Here is a 15,271-nt window from a genome sequence, read left to right as displayed (position 1 = left end):
ACATGTACCCCAAAACCTAAAATACAATAAAATAAATAAATGGGAAAAAAAAGAAAAAAAAATAAAAATAAAAATAAAATCACTTCTTATTTATAATAATTTCATGACTTCCAGGTCCCCTCTTCAAAACCCTTGTTATTTGGTTGAACATAGCTGTTTGCTCCTGAATTCTCTAAAATGATGTTTTAGAATTTGACAGTAACATAAATGAAAAAAGGACTGCCATGACCCAGACCCCAGCAGAACAGAGCCAGTATAGGGTTTCTGGTTCCTCTCGCTAAATTCTCACTTCCCAGTCTAGAGTTTCCAAAGCAAACTGCCCAATCCCTGATCTCTGATCACCAACTTTCTGACCCCGGTCTCAGTTACTAGACCATGGATGCTTTGGTTTCTTCTGACATTCCCTAGTATTAGGCAACAAAGCAGGCAAGAAATTCACAAGTAGAGGACAAAAACAGCAATGCTGAGCAGCTGTTTAAGTGGAGTAGGAAGAAAGAAACCCATCACTTACTGGAAGTTGGAGCAAAGACAGATGAGTGGAACCTGAGTATAATTTTGGACCAGCCTAGCAACTAGGCTACTTGGCATGACTACCAACACAGGGCTCCAATCCACCTGCTTCCACATAAAAATTAATGCTTAGCTTGATGGGGACTCTGCTGGGTGTCTGAAATCCTGGAAATTTTTAGGGATTGGGTGACAAAGAGTGAGGCTGGATTGATTCCTCTGAATATTGGGATAGGAATATTTACTTTGTCCTGACACTCAGGAATTTGTTGAAGCCCAGTGAATTAGGACAAAGTTTTAAGTTCTTAAGTAGTCAGGATAGATGTTCCCCTCACAAGAGCTTCTGTAATGGCTTCACGGTGAACTTCCACACCCTACAATTCAGATAGGCAAATAATTTGTCGTTTTGTAGCAGTTTATAACTGATATAACTGTCTTCATGACCCTCTACCACAAAGAGTAGCTATGGGGGAAGTAAGAAGGAGAGGAACGAGAGGAACAAAGTTGCTAATTAACCACATTTGAGCATTTCTTTCTTTTTTTTTTTTTTTTTTTTTGAGACAGAGTTTCACTCATGTTACCCAGGCTGGAGTGCAATGGCGCGATCTCGGCTCACCGCAACCTCCGCCTCCTGGGTTCAGGCAATTCTCCTGCCTCAGCCTCCTGAGTAGCTGGGATTACAGGCACGCACCACCATGCCCAGCTAATTTTTTTTGTAGTTTAGTAGAGACGGGGTTTCACCATGTTGACCAGGATGGTCTCGATCTCTTGACCTCGTGATCCACCCGCCTCGGCCTCCCAAAGTGCTGGGATTACAGGCTTGAGCCACCGCGCCCGGCCTTCATTTCTTTCTTAAATAATCTGTTTGGAAATTAGTGTCATGCAGGCAAATGCTTATGCTTTGTCCTGATTTCCCTATTCACACCCTCCACACAAACTCAATTACTAAAGCCCTCTAAATCTAGCCATGCTACATCAATGAGAGCTTAAAAAGAATTTGGAAAAATACATCCTTCATCTACAAAGTTTGAATTTCAAGGCTTACTTTCTGTAAATTAAATATATTTTAGATACTGTAAACCAGAAAATATCTGATACAGGTCTCAATCAATTTAGAAGTTTATATTGTCAAAGTTGTGGATCATGACCCATGACATAGTCTTACATGGCCCTGACAACATGTGCTGAAGGTGACTGGGTTACAGCCTGGTTTTATTTGTCTTAGGAAAACATAAAATATCAATCAATACATGTGAGGCATAACTTGGGTTGGTCTAACTTGAAGCCATTGGAAGAAGGGTGACTTACAGGTCAAAGGTAGATTCAAAGATTTTCTGATTAGAAATTGGTTGAGAGTTAAATTCTCACAAGCAATAGAAAGGAGTGTCTGGGTTAACAGAAGGGGTTGTGGAGACCAAGCTTCATATTACATAGATGAAGTCTCATAGGTGGCCGGCCTGCAGGGGGCAATAGATGGCAGTGTTTCCTATTCAGACCCTTAAAAGGTGCTGGACTCTCAGCCAGTCTCTAAAGGATCAGCATAAGACCTGGAAAGGGAAGGGGATTCTCTCTAGAATGTAAATTTCCCCAACAAGAGACAGCTTTGCAGGGCCATTTCAAAATATGTCAAATTTTGGGGTAAAATACTTTGGTTTATTTGAGGGCCCGTCATGTGATGTTATAGTAGTCAGGTTGGAATTTAGCAGCTTATTGCTACAAATAGTCTATTCTGTCAGTCTTAGGATCTCTGTTTTAATGTTAATGCTGGTCAGTTGTATGCCTGAGCTCCAAAGGAAGGAGAGTAATAATGAGGCATGTCTAACTACCTTCCTTTCACATAATGGTCTTAGCTAGTTTTTAAAGCTTAGTTAACTCCCCTTAGCTGAGAGAACACGTCCATTCAGTCAGCTGGGGGGCTTAGAATTATATTTTTGCTTTATAGTAGTAGAAGCTGATTATCAACTTTTCTTGTCTTTTACATTCCTGCTCTAACAATCCTACCCCAGGCAAACATATGCTTCTAAAAGAATAGGAAGAATGATATATAAAAGGATGTGGATAAGAGAAAAGCACATGAACATACCTTCAGCAATGTTATGTTCTTTGCACATTCCTGGGTGCAGGCTTTTCAGCCTAACTGCATAAGTGTGTGAACTAGTAAAGCTTTTTCACGATACAGAGTAGTAATCAGGTACAGTGACCTAGGGAATTATCTTTGCCTACCATCAGGTCCTTGGGTCATTTCCATTCAGTGCTGGACAGATACATAAAGTAGCATTTTTGGCCTTGGCCCTGTCAGCTAAACAACTGGGATCCTTACTGTTACTGCTGTTTCTCATAATTCTCTTTTTCTCTAACCCCTTTAATAGATATTAAGATGCTAAGTTATCTTGTGTTAAATAATATTAAAATACTTCAAAACACAATTTGTTTTATATGCCATATGATTGTTCCAATTTGGTGACAGAGCCATAGCTTTTTCTGATACATCAGGAATCTTGAATGAGCTGGATTTGAGGACTAGAGCATATTTGTTGTTTCCTAAGTTGATTTATGAAAGAGCATAGTGTACATACAACACACTATTTATTGTTCATTCTCTGACCTCAACTATCTTGGCAAAAAATGTCTCGATAATGACTTGGTAAAATGAATAGTTTTAAAAGGTCAGTACATTTCTGAGTGAGAAATTTTTGCAGCTGGAGACTGGAAGTCTTTTTGTTAGAGATTATTATCTCCTTTCCCTTGGAAAAGGAGGCAATTTATTTTGAACCACCAAGCTGTGATGTTAGTGAGGTTAAGCAAAATATTGGAAAGAAAGAAATGAACATGGGCAATTATTAAGGGTCATCACAGGAAAACTTTCCAAGACTTACTGGAAGAGCACTTCCTTTATCCCTCCTGTCTTTCCCCTTTCTCCAACCTAGTAAAAAGCATTCTAATTTCCACTCACATTTATTGAAAAAGCCACTAAAGGACCTGATGGCATTCTATGGGCCAAATATAAAATAGACAAATTTGCTAGTAAATATCTTTGTAAGTAGAAAGTCTCCTACAAGTAAGGAAATGAGATCCTTCCAAATTAGGTAAGTTCTAAACCACGAAAATGTTTTCTTTCATTAGAATACATTTTATATTTTAGTTATTATTTTTCAGTGGTTTTCAAAAGGAAAAGGAAAAGGAAATTTTTATAATTATATTAAAGATCTCAAATTTTAATTTTACTTAAAAAACATGGGATTCCATAAAATTGCACATACTTTTCAGTACAGAAGAACCCAGCAGTGTCTTCTGGGTTCCATAGCTGAAAAAGATATATAGATGGACTTAGATTGGGATTATTTTCTGGATATTCTTGTGCAGAAATATGAAGCAGAAACTAAATTTGGAAGACAGGCACTTTAGGAGAAATCCACCAGGGGACTCCAAAGCAAAATGGCAGGTCTGCAACGTGCTTCATAGACCAGGAAACAATAAGTTTGTAGAACCTTCTATTTCCTTTCTCAGAAATAGGAACATAAAATCATTTACAATTAAACTAACTTACAGATGAGATTTACTAGGCTGTAAGAGGATGTGACTCCTCAAAATGTGGATCATTGCTAGAAATAGTTGGTTTGGTAAATCTGGAATGAGGTTACTTCTGTAAAACAGAGAGAAACATAAATTCCAATTCAAGAAATGTTTATGGCTGGGTACAGTGGCTCACATCTGTAATCCCAGCCCTTTAGGAGGCCAAGGTCGGTGGATCACTTGATGACAGGAGTTCAAGATCAGCCTGGCCAACATGGTGAAACCCCTTCTCTACTAAAAACACAAAAATTAGCAAGGTGTGGTGGTTCACATCCATAGTCCCAGCTGCATGGGAGGCTAAGGCAGGAAAGGGGCTTAAATTCAGGAGGCAGAGACTGAAGTGAGTTGAGATTGTGCCATTGCATTCCAGCCTGGGCAACAGAGTAAGATTCCATCTCACAAAAAGAAAAAAAAAAAAAGAAGAAAATAAAAAAAAGAAATGTTGTTGAAAAGCTATTATGTTAAAGTGTTATGGATGCTAACAAAAACAAAACATTTATCTATGCCTTTGAGGAACTCATATACTACAAAGGTAAAGAAGGCCAAATTCATTAGGTAGCCTTTGAGCCCCTCTGCTTCCCTAGGGAACATCTAATAAGTCATGTGAGTGCTACAAAGCCAGGTAATAGAGAGCAAAGAAAAGGTCAATCCCTGTTGGTTGACTGGAGAAGCCCTTCTAGGAGGAATGGGGTTGGGGCTAGCTCTCAAGGATCCAGGCAGAGGATTCTACAAATGTCATAAGGTGAAAATAGTGTTTGGTGAGCAAGATCAGCATATGGTTTATTTTCTGAACAAGTGGGAGATGATGCTAGAAAAATATATGAATAGTTATGAATCATTTTAAATATACTACTATATATCCTGAACCTATTGTATGTCAGGCAATATAAAAATAAATCCTTTTACAAATTAAAAAATACAAACTTACAGCTAATAAGTATTATTTCAGGAATATACACAACTAATAAGGTACCCGCAAATAAACTAGGGGGTTCTGATCTATATTGCGCTGAAATAGTTAATTTGGGTCTTCCTATAAGATTGCCCAAGTAATGAGAAATACAGAGAAAATTTTTATTGACAAGAATCATACAGAATACCACATTTTAAGAATAACTTTTCTGACATAGGTTTAGTTCTTTCCTGAAGTGAATTTGGGCAGGTGTTTAAATTAGTGGTCCTTAAGGTGAATCTCCATTTAGGTATTAAAATACATATGCATTAGCTTTGAATCAGTGAAATCAAAGAATAATATGGAATCCTGAGAGCCCCTAAAATGGGGTCACATTAAGTTTAGCCCCAAGTCTGTTACTCCAATGTCTATGATCATATCACAGCTAGACATTGGCTAGCCTAAAGCATATGTAGCTCCACCTGGCAGGATATAGTCTCATCATGGAAATCTACTTGCTGCTGATAAGCGTAATACGTTGGTGATTGCTTTGTCCAGTTGAGGTTAATCACAGGTTTCTTTCACCTTGCTAATACCACCACATCTCTCACTGTGAGGTAATCTGCAGCCTCATTTGAATTGTTGGCTTCTCAACCTTGTAAACTTTGGTAAGTTATTAAGCATCTGTGTGCCGAAGTTTCCCTTTCGGTAAATTTGGCCATGATAGTTGCGGTACCCAATACATAGGGCTATTGTAAATATTTAAATTATAAAGAATAGGAATAACGCCTGGATATTAACAATTTTATACTTACAAAGCCCCACAGTATAGTGATATGGTAAGTGATGAAAGGCAATTTATAATAGGACATGAACGGACTCTGATGGACACTTTGAGATTCTAATAAGAACAAGTTCCTGAGATAAGAAATACACAGCTTTCAATATAAGAGGAAGCCTGGGCATCTTGGAGAAAACCACTGTGTTTTGTTAAAAAAAAAAAAAAAAAAAGCCATAAAGTTACTGTGTAACATTCTGCTAAGTCTAGACATGTCAAAATTTATGGTAGTGATATGGTTTGACTGTGTCTCCACCCAAATCTCATCTTGAATTGTAGCTCCCATGATTCCCACATGTCATAGGAGGGACCCAGTGGGAGGTAATTGAATCATCGGGGTGGGTCTTTCTCATGCTGTTCTCATGATAGTGAATAGGTCTCATGAGATCTGATGGCTTTATAAAGGGGTGTTCCCCTCCACATGCCCTCTCTTGCCTTCTGCCATATAAGATGTGTCTTACTTCTCCCTGCCTTCCACCATGATTGTGAGGCCTCCCCAGCCACGTGCAACTGTGCCAATTGGACCTCTTTCCTTTGTAAATTGCCCAGTCATGGGTATGTCTTTATTAGCAGTGTGAGAACAGACTAATACAGGTAGATAGATATCTTTTAACTTGTTTTCAGTGACTCTTGCTTTACTTTCAGGTGGATGATGACAGAATGGACCCCCTGTTCACGAACTTGTGGAAAAGGGATGCAGAGCAGACAAGTGGCCTGTACCCAACAACTGAGCAATGGAACTCTGATTAGAGCCCGAGAGAGGGACTGCACTGGGCCCAAGCCTGCCTCTGCCCAACGCTGTGAGGGCCAGGACTGCATGACCGTGTGGGAGGCGGGAGTGTGGTCTGAGGTGCATACATGCCCCATTTCTTTCTCCATTCCTACTCTGACTCTTACCTTGTACAAGACCAGGTTGGATTGTGTTCAGAATCTGCATGGCAGTTGATATTTTTTCTATGCTATTTATTAAATTTGTTGATAAAAGGAATATATTCAAATAATTTTGAAAGAGAAAAATACAAAGATATTTACTTTCTATTCTATAAATATTGTAATATAATCAAGGGTATAGTTTATATACATTTCAAATTCTGCATTTTTACTTCTGTATTATGACTACACTCTTGAGTTGATACACATTAAAATACACACTTGACTCATCGCATATCCCTGAACATTTAAAAGGGAAGGAAAGAAAATTAACATTTAATTATTATATGTGAACAAGGAGTATATTTTTACTTAATATTTAGTATGCTGTTTATATTTAATCATCTTTGCAGGAAACTTAAGTTTCATCATTTCGTCACTAAGAGTAATATTGCTCAGAGAAAGTAAATAGTTTACCCTAAGTCCTACCTAAGTTGTAGAGCTGGGATTTGAGCCCAAGGTTGTCTAATACATTGCACTCCCCAACCTCTTACTGGCTTGTAGTGTATAACATACAGTTGTGTTCCATGCCAAACCATAGTGATTCATCTTCTGTTGTCATGATGCTTATCTTTGCATAATAATAAATGCCACTCATAACTTACAGTTACTGGTTGCTCTGAAGCACTTTAAGTGAATATATGCCTGCGTTTACTCTTATACTTATGTACTCATATTCACACATGCACCAACACACCTACACACACAGAAAGGAAAATCATCCTTCTATTTAATTTCAAAATATTAGACAGGATGAAAAAATGACAAATAAAAAATACTGTATTGAATAGCTACTCTTTTGAAAATGAGGATAATGAACCTTAGATAATACAGTTTCTAAATGTTTTCAATTAACCCAACCCCCTCCAAAAAGCATATTCACAAAAAGCCTGGCTTTCTATTTTCTTACTATTCTGGGTTATACTGTTTATTAGATTCTTTTCCATTTATAATGTATAATTTTGAAAATGAATGCCATATCATATTTTGCATTGAAATGAATCAGTTCAATCTGGAGAGAAGAATCACATGAGCATCAGAGAAACAAAACATCCCACCCCAACCTAATCATAACGTTTGCAAACTCTTCAGGAGGAAATTGGTCAGAAATATTCTACTATACAGATTTTTGGCACCAGCTGAGAGAAATAATATGTCACAATACAATATGCCAATTAAAATTATTTTGGTTTAAGGTAAAACTCAATTTTGGTAAAATTAAGGTAAACTCAAGGTAAAATTATTTTGGTTTAAGGTAAAACTCAATTTTATGAAACAGGCATAGTTTGACTTGCAAAAACACAAAAATATATGTACAAAAGTGCCAAATCACAATGTGTAGTCCACTTTAAAACGGAACATATTCAAATGCAAACTGTAAGTTATGAGACAATTACTTATTTTTGCAAGATTTAGTATACCTACTTAAAATGTCATTAGTTCCGTGCTTAAGTTTTCAGGACCACAAATGTCATTAAAGTTTGCCAACATGAGCAGGAGATGAGCTCAGCTTCTGCTCTCCTCATGACTCAGAGCAATGATTTGGAAATATGCATGATTATTCCTGTATGACATCATTGACAAATACATACTGCAGCCTTTGCTTTGGACTTTTTCTACACACAAATATAAATTGGGCTTTCAAGTTTTGTTATATCTGGTATAACCTGTACACACATCCAGAGCAATTTTCGTCCCAATGTCCGGGTAGTCAGTGGTGCTTGCCTTTGGAAAACAGGAATACTTATGCATATTCCATGTTGTAGAGGATAAATGTAAATGAAAGAATAGATTGTACATACATAAGATTAGTGAAATATATATATATATATATATATATATATATGCTTCAATCTATTATGTCACCCTCATCCATTATACGTGAGGATTATTTATAAAATAATTTATTAAACTAACTAAAGGATTTTGAACCAAATTGTATTCTCATTCCTAAATATTATTTAGAGGAATTTATAGCAGTATATAATTAATTATGTAAAGAAATTCTAAATTTTTGCTAGGTATGGTTGCTCACACCTATAATTCTAGCACTTTGGGAGGACAAGGTGGGTGGATCACTTGAGGCCAGGAGTTTGAGACCAGCCTAGCCAACATGGCAAAAACCTATCTCCACTAAAAATACAGAAATTAGCTGGGTATGGTAGTGTATGCTTTTAATTCCAGCTACTTGGGAGGCAGAGGCGAGAGGATCGCTTGAACCCAGGAGATGGAGGCTGCAGTGAGCCTAGATCATGCTACTGCACTCCAGCCTGGGTGACAGAGTGAGACTCCATCTCAAAAAAAGAAAGAAATTCTAAATTATATTTTTGCTAAGATTTTCTCTATTTCATCTTTTAAACATGTTTTTGAGAAATGACATGCTGGAGAAATTGTCATTTTTCACAAACATGTCTTCAAGCTAAATAAAAGAGTATATTTTAGCAAAAGTAAAATGAATTTTTTACATAATTATATTTAAAATGTGACATCAAATTTTAGAAATTTTATTTTTGATCATAGTGTATTATTTGCCATTCTTAAATAATCCCTGTTATCTTACTCTCTGTACTAATAGTTCAGTATTCCTGAAACCATTTATCTCCAGCATTGTGTCTTAAGCTCCCTCTAGCATCAGATACCAGTGCCTCGCCTGTTATCCTTAAACTTATTATTTATTATTTTATCTGGTTTTTATATGGGCGATGGGCTCACAAGAGATTACTGGAAACCAGTACTTAATTGTGTCTACCATCTGTATCTCCTATTCACCAATTTTATCTAAAACCTCTGATGTATCTTCCAGTGCTCAGTCAAGTGCGGCAAAGGTGTACGTCAACGGACCGTCAGATGTACTAACCCAAGAAAGAAATGTGTCCTCTCTACCAGACCCAGGGAGGCTGAAGACTGTGAGGATTATTCAAAATGCTATGTGTGGCGAATGGGTGACTGGTCTAAGGTGAGAACTATTCTGTATATACTCAGTAATAGGTTTCAATAATGTCAGCATCGCCCTGGGTAATATAACCACACAGCATGGAGTTTAGGAGGGAAGGAGAGTAGAATTAAATATCACGGAATATGGAGCATTATATCTATATCCAAGTGCAGATTTTGGCTGGCTGTCCATAATCACGAGCTCTGTAAAGCTGTGTTTAAAATTAAGTAAAATATAAAATGTACAAAGCACTTAGCACCATACTTGACACAAAGGAAGCACTCAAAAAATAGTAGCTATCATTATTGCTTTTTTGTTAATTTTTGTTCATATAGTTCTTTCTCAGAATATTTTTGCATAAAACTTATCTAAATAAATAGAATACTGTCAGATAAATCAGTTCAAAATATAATTAAGTCAGGTGGCAGAAGAACCAAATCAAGGGAACTCACTTCTTAGTAGATAAAAGGCAGTCTTTTTCCCACCAATTTTGGGAGTTGTTATGGTAGAAATGGAAAGGAACAAAATTGTTGACATCCTTTGTCAAATCAAGTGTATATAATTTATTTGGCAAAAGAACAGTAAGCTTAATTCTTGATAATAGTAATGCGTATTTGAAGTTTATAAGAGTAAAGTGGAGCCTCATACAGGGCTGTAGTAAATACCTAACCTGTTCATTCTATGAAATATTAATAAACCCCATGTTTTAAGATAAAATTCTGATCATCTTGTGGTAAAAATAGATTTTACATACTATTTTTCAGAAATGTAAATATGAATCAATGATCCTACTTTCAGCTGTGATATTAAATACTTATTATCATGAAATTATAAAATTCTAGGGCTTAGTTCCATGTTCAGATGGTCATAATGCTTTGGATGAGACATAATAAATCCTCTCTCCTTCCCCTCTTATTGTATAAAAGAGAAAAGAAAGTGATGGCTGCTGGGGTATGGAGAGGAGTATAGCAGTTTTTCACAAATAACCCTAAAGGGAATTCTGGGAGAACTATTTTCAATATAGAAAATACTCTGGTTATCCCACTTTCCCAGTGTTGCCCCAAAGCAAATCCATGGAATTTGAAATATAAGCTATTTTCTCATGATTATATATGTCTTTTGTCGCTAAGAAAAGTTTGCATATTAACATTGCATCTGAGTTCTCAGTAAAGTAAACTCTTTCTACTACTTACAACATTCAGAATTCACATTGGGACCCTTAAAGGATGCATTTGTAAACAAAATAAGTCAATCCCTGTCTACAGCAATAAGAAATATTCAGCTCAATCCATGGAAATTTTGACTGGTGAATCATAAAAGGAAACTTCACGCTTCAGAGTAAAAAACTGAGGCAGCACAGAATTCTAAATTAACCACAACTAATTCCTGTTATGTTCAGGATTTGTTTCCCTAATTCTAAGGGAGACAAATAGAGCAGGATAACAGGGAAAGGCAGTGACTTGAAAGTGAAGAGACACAGAGGACAGTTCTCACTCCCTCTTTGCATAGATGGATAAAGTGGTTAAGCCACTGAATTCATGGCTTTGTGTCTTTGTTTCCATATGAGTAAAATAATGAAAATGGATCAATGTTTTCAAGCTATATGTATGATAACATTTTTAAAATTTTATTTCAAAAGTTTGTGGGGAGCAAGTAGTTTTTGGTTACATGGATAAGTTCTTTAGTGTATATGTACAGTAACTTTTCATTCATCAGTGAAGATATAGGATAAGATAAGGAAGTAGAAAAAGTACTAGCAGCAAGAGAGTAGGGAAGATCACCTACAGCTCTCTTTCCTTTGTGGAAACTCATTTGTTTCTTTTGGCTATTTTCTTAGAATGAAAGAATTCTGCTCTAAAAAAGTTTGCAAATCACCTGAAAAAAATGAGCTATATTTTTCCAACTTTGGTGATACATTGAAAAATTTAAATGTAGGCTGGGCACTGTGGTTCATGCCTATAATCCCAACACTTTGGGAGGTTGAGGCGAGTAGATCACCTGAGGTCAGGAGTTTGAGACGAGCCTGACCAACATGGTGAAAACCTGTCTCTACTAAAAATACAAAATTAGCCAGGAATGGTGACACATGCCTGTAATCCCAGGTACTTGGGAGGCTGAGGCAGGAGAATTGCTTCAACCTGGTAGGCAGAGGTTGCAGTGAGCCAAGGTTATGCCATTGCACTCCAGCCCATATAACAAGTAAAACTCAAAAATAAAACGAAAAATCTTAAATGTTATTTGTTGTTAACCTCCAATCCAGAAGATGTAATTGCAAAAAACTAAAAGATTCAAGTTTTATTGTAACGTGTGACACAGAACTACAAGCTCATGCAATGCTGCATGTGTAAATATGACTAGGAAATCCTATTTGCTTGAAAAACACTATTACTTTTGATAAATGAAACATGCCTACTATATGGCCTCTGGTTGAATCTTAGTAAAACCAATAGTAACTAGGGAGATCATAAGGAACACTGATTTATTTTTTTATGCTAAATTAAAAAATATATATTTTTTAGCTTTATGAATATATTATGTAATTCTTAAATATAATTGGATTGAATTCCTTTTAATTGGTTTTGTGGTGTCACTGTATGGCTACCCAACTAGAACATAGCTTTTGTGAGTGCGGAAAGAAATGAATAGCTTCAACAAATTGTTGACCCTTTAACAAAACAGATTTGAACTGCATGGATACACATACATATGGATTTTTTCTACCAAAGGCAGATTAAGAGTATAATATTTTCTGGCTGTGAGACCTGCTTTAAGGAGGGCTAACTTTTTGCATATGTGGGTTCTGCAGGACCCACTCAAGCTTGCATGATTTTGGTTATACTTGGGCTGTCCAAAACCAATGCCCACATATACCCAAGGAAGATTGTATTCCTCTTTATTCCTGGCCTTTTAACCTTTGCTTGTTGGCCTGTTTGTTTCTTCATTTACTTATTTAGAAGATCCAGTAAATAGAGCTCTTTTTTTCACTTTTGGACTTTTCTTGATATGAATATAAGTGCTTTTACTTAAAACCATTTTTTCCTTTTTTATTATAACTATCACAGCATCACAGACTCAGTGTGCACAAATTAAAACCAGTGGCTCTATGTGAATTTTATTGATTTCACCCTTCATTTTATACTTCTATGATATCACTTTCATGTTAAAATGAAGACCATCCCAAAATAATACAGAGAAAGGAATAATGAATGCCATGATTATTAAGTTTCAGTGATTAAAGTATTCAGAGACAGAGAAAATACATAAATCTCTTATTCTTATCAGCTGTGTCCCTGAAACAGGAATAGCAACAAGATGTGTGTGATTGTGGGTAGATTTCTTCCTCCTCTGAGATCAGTTAATCTGTCAGTTTCAATCAAAGTCTGCCCTATTTTTAAACTGTCAATACTAAAGTGGACTTCAGCCTTGGATTGGCTTTAATTAGGAATATTAAATGTATAATTTATAAAATCTAGCACTGAAAACCTGCTCCTCCCTTAATAATATAGATGGGTCACTGGGAGAATCAAAAGAAAATGTATCCTCAGGTTCTCTTACTGCCTAAGAATCATGAACTGCTATTGGACAAAGGTAATATTGGCTAAATGGAGGATGACTGAAAAGATGGCTCAAGCTATGTTCACTGCATTTATATCCGCCTACATGATTTATATCATTCATATTTTGGGTAATTTTGTGTAAGTAGTGGAAAAATTGCTCTGGGCTTCTGAAGGGGAAACATAGATTCAGGTATACTCAGAGTGAAATTTATGTTATAAAATTGTTGCCTTTGATTTCTAAGCAAAAGTAATGCAGCCTTCATTGAACAATGTTCAGGTTTACTTCATCAGGATTAGAATGATGGCAAAGAATAGAACACATACAGTGTGGCTGCTTTGCCCTGGCTTCCATTAACTTACACAATTATATGCCATGGTCTGACTATATCTCTCTCTGCTATAGAGAAAGCCTTAGGATCTTTCACGGGAGAAAGGAACATTACCCACATGCTTCCTGCCAATTTAAATCTTCATTCACTCATTTAAGTTGTTCTTGGTACGGAAAGCTGACTTGAAAAATAGCACAGTCTCTAATGTTTAATGAAATTACATATATTTTTGGTCTGAATTTGACCTTCCTTCCTTTATTTGAACTTCTGCAACTCCTGATTTGCATTACTGGAGATCAGCAGAGGAGAAAAAAAAAAAAAAAAAAAAAAAGAATATTATTTTGTCTATCTGTTACACAGGATCTGATTATTTATGAAGTTTTTTATAGAATTAACCTTTCCATGGAGTATTAACAAGTGATTTGAACTTGTTCAACAGAATTCTGTTGAGAAACAAGACACCTTAAAATTGCACATAATTGTTCGTGGTTTATTCTTATATTTAATTTATATTCTACAATTCAAACTTACTGCTTTAAAATTCTAGGAAATGATTAGTTTTGGCCACATATAAAATTATGACATTATTAATAGATATTTGGACAGGGGATTTATGAGCCTTTTTGAAATGATATAATCCAAAATAATGCTGGAAGCACAGTAAATCATTTTGAATGATTTAGTTATATAGCCCAGCCAGCTGAGTATATCTTTGTTTAGAAGTGATAGATATAAAGTCTGCAATATAATGAGTAATTTTTAACTTATCCTCCAAAAGGAAACCACACTTATATTCAGCATGTTTGATTGAATAGGAGAGGAATTAGGCAAATGAGAAATCTAAAAACTAAAGTGATTTTTCCTAATGAATAATGAAAATATACTTATCCAAATATCTGCTTTCTAGCAATAAAAATTAGATTTATGCTAATAAGAATTCTTATTCTGAGCTCATGCTCATAGTGAACATTTTCTAGTTTCCTATAGTAACAAATCTCAAAATGGTGTTCTACAATAATTTTTTTTTCTCATTTTCCATGGGAACAATGTTTTGGCTGAAAAAATAAAATATATTGACTACTTAATAATTTATTTTTGTGATTAAAGACCTGTATATATCTGGATTATTTCTAGTAAAAATTTCTTACCGTACATATTACTGATGTTATTGAAATCAACTTCATATATTATATTGTACTAAAAATCTATAGTATCTATAAGCAAATAAGTATTTCTAAGTTGTTATCACTGTTTAAAAAAGCTCAAAATTAAAGTGTATAATTAGTTATGCCAGCTCCCTTAAAGTGTGCTTTGCCTAATCAAGCATTATAACCTTAAACTGTTCTCCTGTTGCATAATTATTAAATTAGAGAAACTCATAACAAACAAGTACAAGATCAAAGAAAAAACAATTTGGCCGGGCATGGTGGCTCACATCTGTAATCCCAGCACTTTGGGAGGCCAAGGTGGGTAGATCACCTGAGGTCAGGAGTTTGAAACCAGCCTGACCAACATGGAAAAACCCCATCTCTACTAAAGAAAAATACAAAATTAGCCAGGCATGGTGGCACTTGCTTGTAATCCCAGCTACTTGGGATGCTGAGGCAGGAGAATCACTTGAACCTAGGAGCCAGAGGTTGTGGTAAACTGAGATCATGCCATTACATTCCAGCATGGGCAACAAGAGCAAAACTCTGTCTCAAAAAAAAA

At 35.8% G+C, this 15,271-nt stretch overlaps 1 protein-coding gene across 3 annotated transcripts in view; it reads left to right on the top strand.

Annotated features, from left to right (window-relative positions):
- The window catches only part of ADAMTS19 (ADAM metallopeptidase with thrombospondin type 1 motif 19), a 248,812-nt gene that overhangs the window by 205,352 nt on the left and 28,189 nt on the right, over positions 1-15,271 (top strand). For 2 of the 3 annotated variants that reach the window (XM_017532489.2, XM_037739941.1), the window contains exons 20-21: positions 6,456-6,660; positions 9,544-9,696. In XM_017532489.2, coding sequence (XP_017387978.1) covers positions 6,456-6,660; positions 9,544-9,696 — 358 coding nt within the window. Of the gene's footprint in view, positions 1-6,455; positions 6,661-9,543; positions 9,697-13,181; positions 13,763-15,271 lie in introns of those variants that run through there. The other variant, XM_037739942.1, reaches the window with a different exon arrangement.

Source organism: Cebus imitator, unplaced genomic scaffold (assembly GCF_001604975.1).
Source record: "Cebus imitator isolate Cc_AM_T3 unplaced genomic scaffold, Cebus_imitator-1.0 Scaffold76, whole genome shotgun sequence".
Lineage (NCBI taxonomy): Eukaryota > Metazoa > Chordata > Mammalia > Primates > Cebidae > Cebus > Cebus imitator.
The sequence above is the reverse complement of the archived record's forward strand: the minus strand, read 5'-3'. Positions and strand labels throughout refer to the sequence as shown.